General features: G+C 40.4%; 1 protein-coding gene and 1 long non-coding RNA gene across 2 annotated transcripts; one reads left to right on the plus strand and one right to left on the minus strand.

Moving 5' to 3' along the window:
* Nucleotides 1-572: 572 nt before the first annotated feature.
* Nucleotides 573-9,733, minus strand: agk (acylglycerol kinase). Its single transcript, XM_034686701.1, has 14 exons — nucleotides 9,344-9,733; nucleotides 9,225-9,264; nucleotides 8,241-8,320; nucleotides 7,978-8,053; nucleotides 7,755-7,880; nucleotides 7,539-7,633; nucleotides 7,380-7,449; nucleotides 7,040-7,119; nucleotides 6,897-6,954; nucleotides 4,016-4,163; nucleotides 3,816-3,913; nucleotides 3,535-3,605; nucleotides 1,220-1,304; nucleotides 573-1,065 (listed from the first exon to the last, which is right to left on the minus strand). The coding sequence occupies exons 1-14, from the start codon at nucleotides 9,451-9,453 to the stop codon at nucleotides 931-933; spliced, it is 1,272 nt and encodes a 423-aa protein (XP_034542592.1). The 5' UTR covers nucleotides 9,454-9,733; the 3' UTR covers nucleotides 573-930.
* On the plus strand, nucleotides 4,952-7,246 carry LOC117815055. The gene is made up of 3 exons (XR_004631685.1): nucleotides 4,952-4,990; nucleotides 6,627-6,744; nucleotides 7,007-7,246. It is a non-coding gene; the product is annotated as an uncharacterized LOC117815055 (long non-coding RNA).
* Nucleotides 9,734-9,780: the final 47 nt, after the last annotated feature.

Below are 9,780 nucleotides of genomic sequence, written 5' to 3' on the forward strand. Positions count from 1 at the left end.
AAGATATTTGTACTAACCTGTAATGAAAGACAAGACAACCACTAAATGTAAAAGGTTCTCATCAGATTTGACCATCATCTATGAAAATATTACACCAGGAGCCTTCCTTTGTTGTTTCCTGAACATCCCAACATGAGGCCGGAAATGCAGCTTCTCATTTAATCCTGCAGATTTTCTGTCTGCACCATCTGTCAGATCAGACCCAGCCTCACGGGGAGTCTGCCAAACTCCTCATCTGAGATTATGAGCACTTGGAAACCTTTCAGAACGACGCAGCATCCCTTTATTCTTCCTCAGTCAGCCATCTATAATACCTCCATCACCTCCCAAAACTCTTATGAGCCCCAGTAGCTTAAAGATCCTCACTGATGTAGCAACACAAGACAATAAAATGATTATTACAAACTTTAAAACACTGTTGATTTACAATCCTTTCTCCTTCTGCTGTGAATACGTGTCCAAAACTTGTATTTTGCATCCTCATCTGCATGTATGCGACAAACTTCTATACCTCACCCAAAGCAGGTATCTGCTAAATGCTTCTATGAGGAATTATGAGAGTAAAAATACACTGTGATTGGAAAGCCATTTTTATTGACCACGTTCAGATGTAGTGACAGTAAACCATTCAGTAAACATAAAGTCTGTTGTAAGACAACCTGCACCTGGAAACAAAGCCTTGGTCCTTTCATATTCAACAGCTTGTAATATAATCCTCCTCATGATTCTTTAAAATATTTTTAACTTATATTTTCTGTAAATTTTATGTGTAGAAAACAACATCTATTTAAATCACAAGTTCTGGATTTAAAACTGCTCAAAACCAGAAATCCACGTCTGACTCTCATGCCATCTGGTCCTTTTCTTTCTCTTCAAATCAGTGTTTGTTCTTCTGTTCTCGTCTGGGTTTTGGGTCTGATGTTTTTCTCATCACTGAGTCTGAGAGAGGAGCTGCTCTCTCCGCTCTGCACTGATGAAGAATCGTAGTTTCCTTGGCAACAGCCTTACCTCTACAGGCATGGCCTCATACTCCTCGTTGTCGATGTTGTAAAAACCTCCGGCACCCTGCAAGGTCGGGCAGAACGTTAAATGTCGAGAGAGAAAGTGATGTGAGCTTCAGAAAGTAAACACAGTGATTCTGGTGCTGTGCAAAAACAGTTTTGATTTCTTCTGAAGTGACACGGTTAGAAAGGACGAAGGTGCATGAAAGGAGTCTCACCTCTGGGAGCTGCAGCTGACATGCACTGACTTCCAGTTTGGTGGAGTTTTTAGTGAAAACTGTTGGGTCCTCTTCTTTTTTATTTCTGCAACAGAAAACATTTTTCCATTTACATTAAAAGGATTTCCTATATAACCAATGTTAATGATTCACATTTAGTCAACCAAAGGATCAATTGTCATCTCCCTCACTTATCAGCCGAGCAGATTATTTATAGTTTTATTATACATATACATGTTCATATTATTTTCTGAAATGTCGGTCGCATGTTGTGTCCAAGCTGTAACGCATCCCCCCACCACTAGTAGGAGCTGTAGCTCTGGTTAATGGCTACGACCATAATGCTAGAATCATAGACTGTATAAATAATGGACGTAGTATCCGTGACGTCACCTCTCTGTTTCTGAAGCACTGTTTTGAAAACAATCGTCAGCGTGAGCCATACTGCAAAGGCTGAACTCAACATAACTTCTGTCGAGCTAGTGTGAGGTAAAGAGGCGGACTTTGAGGCTCCTCACTTACAGCTATGTGTTCCCGCCTGTTAGTCAAGTCAGTCAAAACTCATAATCTTAATATCTTCACCCCCCCGTACAGTGTGTGCCGATAGAGAAATTAGCTCTTCAGACTGAAGCCGTTTTTTGATCCAGGCTGTAAACATGTTTATTTATGGTGCAAAGATTTTCTTTTTTGAATGGGTGTGTATGTGTGTTTCTGCAGCCTAAAGCAGATGCTCGATTAATGAATGATCATTTTGTTTTTTGCCCTCTCAGATCACTGACGGGGTTTGTGCTGTAAATAACCTCAAATATTAAAGCTGGGATGTTTTTCTAATGAATAAGTGTATGTCTCATCTTTGTGATTTTACAATAACTGAACTATTTATCAGGGATGTGATGGCATCAGACAGAAAAGCAGGAAAATACAAACGCACAATGATATATAATCCATGTAATTTAGTATCCAATTTCAGGTAATGTCAAATGTTGATCTCTTCTTTAAAACACAAGCTCATAAAACGCGCTCATGGATCCTGTTGATACCATTTGATACATTTACAAACTTCGGTTTCAGCGGTATTTCAACACCACAGAATTTCTAGGGTGGAAGGCTACAAACACGGAGCGTATGTTCAGTATGGTTGATGCAGCGTTGTATAAAATCACTGGATTTTTTGTTCAAAGCATTTACAAGAAAGGAAACTTAAACTTGATCAATCAGACTGTGATTATTTTCAGTGACAAATGATGTCAGGCAGCCAAGTCCATGCAACAAAGAGGAGATCTACAGCTTTGCTAATAATGGACTCGTATGAACAGAAGAAAGCTTCAGTGATGGACACGGACCACGACTATGACAATGACAATGCATACTCGCATCTGCATGTGAGTGAGAGAAACGGTGTGCTGCTTCTGAATACTCCGTTACAAAATACACAACCATGCAAAGAAAAGAGCGACGACATTCTGACTACACAAGTAAAAAAAAAACATAGGGTTTTTAAATGTGGATACAGCTTCAGAGTTTAAGACCTCATCAAAGGTGATTACAGAAGTTTTTACGAAGACACAGAAACAAAGCGCTGATAGAAAACAAATCAGACTATTTTAGCGGAGCTGTTGGCTGTAATGTCGTATTTTAAAGTGCATCAGAGCCTGTAAATATCTCAAACAGCTATCATGGCTCATCGCTGTCTATTCAAAAACATCAGGTTGAGTTCAACCTCAGAACCACCATTATCACCTCACATTTTAGCCCTTACATGTCCTAACATTATCCTTCCTGTGCTGCTCATAACCATCTTCATACTGTCAACAGAATAATAAAAAAGAAGGAACCAGCATGGCCAAGGTTATGTCAGTGAGAGGTTCTGAATGTTGGTTGTGATTTAGTTTCCATTAATTGCCGATCCTTATGATAGATGGCATCCCATAGCAGGGTGCATTTTGTCAGTATCTTGATCTACAACATGGAGATAAAGTTGTATGTAGGCTGTGTTTGGTTAAACTAGTGTATAACCACTGGACCTATGAGTAACCAGCACAGGCATGAGGACGTTAACCTGCAAGGAGGACTGAAGGCTGGTGGTGCTAGCTCTGCTCATGTTAGACTCACTCACCTGCAGATTCTGTCACCCCATGTTTAGCTGTGTGCTGAATTTCTGCTGTTTTCTGACCTTTACACGGGTTGGTTAGTCAGAGTTTCAATTTCTGCTTAAAGGATTTGGAAATATGTCGCTTTGGAACATCCCTGATCAATATAACTGTGGCATCATTCTCTGTTTGCAGCAGACTATTAAAAACATGTATGCTACTAACCCGACAGTGATGAACTCGCGCACTGTGAAGTCGTCTGGTTCAGCAGAGATCATCAGGGAATCATCGAGCCGCTGCAGAAATCAAATAAAAAGACAGACAGACACGGTGAACATCAGATTAGATCAGATATCAAGTGCTCATCATTTAGAAGAACATGGATGTGGATTGAGTAAATGTGAACCCTCTGTTTATCTAGTTTTCTCTTTCAATGATCTACTGTAAGACGAACGTGTCTCCTCTGAAGATCAATAATCAATGATCCTAATCATTTTTGGACTGACCCTCTGCACTGGGTTTTTGTTGTGCGTTTGAACGAACAGCTCCAGCGTCGACAGCTGCTGCTCCTTCCACTCCACTGGCTCTTCCACCTTTGGAGGCTCTGAGCGGAAACACAAACCAAACAACAACATTTCACTGTCAGGATCTGGTGTGTAGTTTCCATGCTGTGATCCATATATCAACACTCAAACACACAGTTTACCTTCAACGGGTGGGTTCCAGTAGTTTTTTAGTCTGCGGATGATGCGGTGCAGCAGGTGGGGTCTGGTGGGTTTCTGAGGGGGCAGATCTGGAGGCCTGAGGCTGGGAGCTGTGTAGGTCACGGAGACTTTCCGGGCCAGAGGCCACTCCTGATAGATATCAACACAGTGTAAGATTAAAACAGAGACCAGGCACTGAATCAGAGATGAAACTATAAGGATTATAGATAACTAACGATAACCCCATGATGTCTGCTTCAATCTTGACCCAATCAAAGTGAACATTTTTACAGTAAGTCTTTGAATCATTTAATGTAACCTCTATCTCAACAGATTTGTTCCACTGAATCAGGGATGTGTTTTAAAAAGACGACCGCTGAAAATTTTGTACCCAGAAAGCCTGGACACAAGAGATTTCAAAACAATGAACATCAGTCTGCAGACTGCATTAAAATGTAAATACAATTTAAATCATATTTCAAATTAAAAGTATTTCTCTTTCATGATACCAAAAGTTACAGCAGCACTTTGGTGAGTGGACTTCAGATGGGCAGCTTCTTAAGGTAGAATGATACATTGATTTTAATCTTTAATGTCACATTAACTGAATGTTTACAAGTGTGTAAGCTCATGTTTTAGCCCACTGTATGGTATGCACTTTTGGATGTAAACATACAAACAAACAAACAAACAACAAACAAAGTAATCACATATACAGCTCTGGAAAAAATTAAGAGACCACTGCACATTTTTCTGAAATCAACATCTCTACATGTATGACAGCCATTCTATTCCAGTGTATGTTGAATTCCAACACAAGCACACCTCATTCTACTTAATGAGGTACTGATTAGGTGATCACCTGAAACAAATCTTATTTAACGAGGAAAAGTATAAAAACCACTGCTGAGGTCATCACTAGTCTCTTGCAATAGGACCAGCTGGATGGCAAAAACAGTGCTAGAAAAACCTCTAAAGTAATTGGAATCAAAAAATAGCTATTTACCATGCCAAAAGAGTTGAAAAGAAAAGTTTTGACTGAGGAAAAGAAGGGTTCAATTCTGGCTTTACTGGCAGAGAGATACAGTGAGCGTCAGGTTGCTTCCATCCTTAAAATTTCTAAGACGGCTGTTCATAAGAACAAGGTCAAGCAGCAGACATTGGGGACAACAAAGCTACAGACCGGCAGAGGGCGAAAACGACTCTCCACTGACCGGGATGACCGTCAACTCATTCGAATGTCACTCAACAACCGTAGGATGACATCAAGTGACCTACAAAAAGAATGGCAAATGGCAGCTGGGGTGAAGTGCACGGCAAAAACGGTTCGAAACAGGCTCCAAGGGGCAGGGCTCGAGTCGTGTAAAGCAAGAAAAAAGCCCTTCATCAATGAGAAGCAGAGGAGAGCCAGGCTGGGGTTTGCAAAAGACCATAAGGATTGGACCATAGAGGACTGGAGTAAGGTCATCTTCTCTGATGAGTCCAATTTTCAGCTTTGCCCAACACCTGGTCGTCTAATGGTTAGACGGAGACCTGGAGAGGCCTACAAGCCACAGTGTCTCGCACCCACTGTGAAATTTGGTGGCGGATCGGTGATGATCTGGGGGTGCTTCAGCAAGGCTAGAATCGGGCAGATGCGTCTTTGCGAAGGCCGTCTGAATCAAGCCACGTACAAGGTTATCCTGGAAGAAAACTTGCTTCCTTCTGCTCTGAAAATGTTCCCCAACTCTGAGGATTGGTTTTTCCAGCAGGACAATGCTCCATGCCACACAGCTAGGTCAATCAAGGTGTGGATGAAGGACCACCAGATCAAGACCCTGTCATGGCCGGCCCAATCTCCAGACCTGAACCCCATTGAAAACCTCTGGAATGTGATCAAGAGGAAGATGGATGGTCATAAACCATCAAACAAAGCTGAGCTGCTTGAATTTTTGCGCCAGGAGAGCATGCTAAGACGCATGAAAGCTGTGATTAAAAATCAGGGTTATTCCACCAAATATTGATTTCTGAGCTCTTCCTAAGTTAAAACATTAGTATTGTGTTGTTTAAAAATGAATATGAACTTGTTTTCTTTGCATTATTTGACGTCTGAAAACACTGCATCTTTTTTGTTATTTTGACCATCTGTCATTTTCTGCAAATAAATGCTCTAAATGACAATATTTTTATTTAGAATTTGGGAGAAATGTTGTCAGTAGTTTATAGAATAAAACAAAAATGTTCATTTTACTCAGACACATACCTATAAATAGTAAAATCAGAGCAACTGTTAATTTTGCAGTGGTCTCTTAATTTTTGCCAGAGCTGTATTTTGTAAGATACGGCATGTGAGTTAACTTTTATGGAAGAAATAATCCTGTAATATCTGACATAAATGATGAGGTGTGGGATTTGCAGGGCAACTCAGTATACGGTATGATGATGTTTACAATATCACAAGCCAGCCTTTCTGCAATGACTGATAAATGTCATGACATGTCAATGATTTATTGGTCTATTGGCACACCACTTCATTCTGTTGTGTTACTCTTATTTTGAACTGTAATGTTGGAGAAACCTGGCAAAGAATATTCTTTGAGACTAATCTATTTTTATCTTTCTTCTTTAAAACAGGTGACACACAAGAGATACTCAGCAGAAACATAGTGTTCTTATATCGGATTATCCTCCTTGGTAGTAGCTGACATGGCTTAATACCAATATCAGGATCAGAATCTGCTTTATTGGCCAGGTATGCTTTAACACACAAGGAATTTGACTTTGGTAAACTGTGCTCTCTTTGTACAAGGCATAAGAATACCAGATATTGTTATGAAAGGCTCCCACTGTCTCTATATTAAACTCTGACCAAAGCACACCGGGACAAAAAGTATAAAGCCTTACCCGTAGAGTACTAAACCAGTGTGCTGCTTCGGTCTTCATTGGCCCAAGGTACCAATATCTGTGGAGAGAAATGTTTGATTACTCATTGATTTACTGATATGATTCAACAGGACTCATCTTGGAAACCAAATGTTTCATCTTACTTGCTGATTGTTGCAGCAACATCTCTAAAAGCACCCCAGCGTAGACCCATCAGAGCGAAGACTGGCTGCTCCGTCTCGCCCTGGAGAACATGGACAAACACACATTTGTGCTGTCAGAAGAAATCTTCCTCGCACAAATAAAGTTATCATCCTTCATAATAATGTAATCTTATCACTTCATTTGAATAAGACACATATGTTCAACAATTTGACATTATTTCAAAACTATTTTCTTGAATGATGTTTCGTTAATCTGAAAACAAACGCTGATGTGGGCAGGTATCTATCTTCAAGAAATAAAGAAGGTAACAGCTTTGTAGAGTAAAGAGGAGTGTCTCACTTTGATCTGAAGCACGTCCAGAGGGACAGTTTCTCCCTGCAGGATGGACAGTGTTGCTGACACAATGTCTCTGAAAAAATGTTCCAAAAGTATTAAATAAATGAAAAACATCCAATATAAAGATAATCAGGGGACGTGTTCTGCTGCTGAGATACTTACTTGACCTTGTTATCACTGAGATGATGTAGACTTGGACTCAGAGAATTGTGTTCGCCGAGAGGAATGAACCCAATGGGAGTGCTGCTGAATGTGTCCTGTAGTCATCAAACACCCGTCAGTCAATGAGTAAAGAAAAGTTTAAATACATCTGTTCTTCTATAAGACATAAAGCTAAGCCAGGTCAGAGATCAAAATGAAAGCTTGTGTGATGCTCACCTGATCTGGCCTTCGCAGTAAACCTGTGACGACCTCCTGCAGCGTGCCGTCCCCTCCGGCCACGATCAGCATGTCTGTCTGCTCCATGAACTCCATCAGCTTTTTGGCCTGGCCTTCATAATCTGTCTGTGGAGGAAAAAGGTAAACACTTCATGAAGCCACACAAAGGGGATTTTTCATGCAAGATTTTATAATATTCATGGATTCCATAATTTCAGCGTACCTTTACTATTGTAATCTCCACACCTGCCAGGTGTAAAATGGGAGCAGCATTCTTTTCAAACAGGTTGTTGGCTTTCCTGAGAAACAAGAGACCACTTTTTTGTTATGTGCACTTCTTCTTTTGCATTAGAGAACAGATATTTCATTTAACTCTTTGCCTGGTATATGAATGAATGACAATAAACACAACTTCACAGGTTGTGCATATTCTAATGAAACTGGCATCTGAGGCTGAAACAGTAAACAATATGCGTGTGTTCGTACCCGCTGCAAGCTGCAGGGTTTAAGATCACTGTTGCTTTCCTCAGCCTCTCCTGTGGTTGAATCAGTTGCCGCCCAAATTCCTGAGATGACAGAATCAGACACAGAGATGAAGAAGAGGTTTCACATGTTTGAAAACTTAGAGCAGAACCAGACTCATGTTAGACGAATATCTGCTGAGACCGTGTTGGAGCGAGGGATGGAGGGAGGGAGAGAGAGAGAGAGAGAGAGAGAGAGAGAGAGAGAGAGAGAGAGAGAGAGAGAGAGAGAGAGAGAGAGAGAGAGAGAGAGAGAGAAGCAGCTGGAGTCTATCCATGCATTTTGTATCATGCCTCCCAAATTTAAGCACACTTTCCCAAACTTATAAAACCAGCAGCATTAATGTGTGGGCTGATTTTGCACCCATCCAGGGTGAAGGTATTGAATACTCTTGCTGCACTTTGTAGACGGTCCATACATACTCAAGTCATGTCTGCTGGTGCAGAGAGGCTTATTATTACAAGCAAAATTAAGAAATTAATGTAGGGTAACAGTGAAAATACAAACAAAAGCAGCAAGAAAAATAAGCTTTTCAAAAAAGATGTAATACTTGTATCCATGCAGTAAGGGGAAATTTTGGCATGAAATATCTTGAAACCTGATTTGTATTTGGACCTGTCAGGTCAATATAGCTTATATTAAGTTAAATTCAATATTTGGACTAGCAATTAGACAAATTCAGTCAGTTTGTGCATCATCCAATCAGCTGTCATGTAGGTAAAGGAGAGTTGGAGGCTTTAGCACTTTATTTACTCAGTAACAGCTGCTATGTAAAATGTATCGGAGTGAAATACCCTTTTTAAGAAAATACCGAAGTAAAATGAAAAGCACTGATAGTAAAAAGCTCTTTAGAAAGGCACAAGTACATAAAACGCTCCTCCATAATGCAGTAACGTCAGTATAGTATAATAGGTTATTTTCCATCCCTGATTATAAGTGATGTCTTACCCTGGCAGCGGTACAGGCCTCCCTCCGCAGAACATTGTCACTGGTGAGACACAATGAATAAATGTTAAAAACATGAACAACACTGTGTTCAACCTGTAATCAGAACCAGAGGTGCCTACCAGTGCTTTCCGTACAGCCAGTGGCCTCCGTATGACAGCAGACACACAGCTACTGTGGACTTCTTCCAGTGATTCCGCAGAGTACGGAACATTTTCACAACCCGAGCCATAGTTTAGATTAAAACTCCCCAAACCTATGTCTTATAAAGTGCTACATTTATGTCAATACCGACGCGCTAATGTCATGAATGACAAATTTCCATCCCTGCGGTCACTGGTCTACAAATGTCAGCAGCATGGACATCTTGGTGTAACTCCAAAACAGTACGGAGAAACACAGGGCGGAACCAATGTTGTAGCCGCTTGATTATCATGACATATTTTCATGAAACACAAGGATTCTTTCAAAGAAGATTCATAAAAATAAATATTTGACCGTGTATTGAAAATGGAATCCACATAAACCGGTCATACTTCAATACAAATGCATATTTATC

The sequence above is a fragment of the Notolabrus celidotus genome, chromosome 6 (genome assembly GCF_009762535.1).
Source record: "Notolabrus celidotus isolate fNotCel1 chromosome 6, fNotCel1.pri, whole genome shotgun sequence".
NCBI lineage: Eukaryota > Metazoa > Chordata > Actinopteri > Labriformes > Labridae > Notolabrus > Notolabrus celidotus.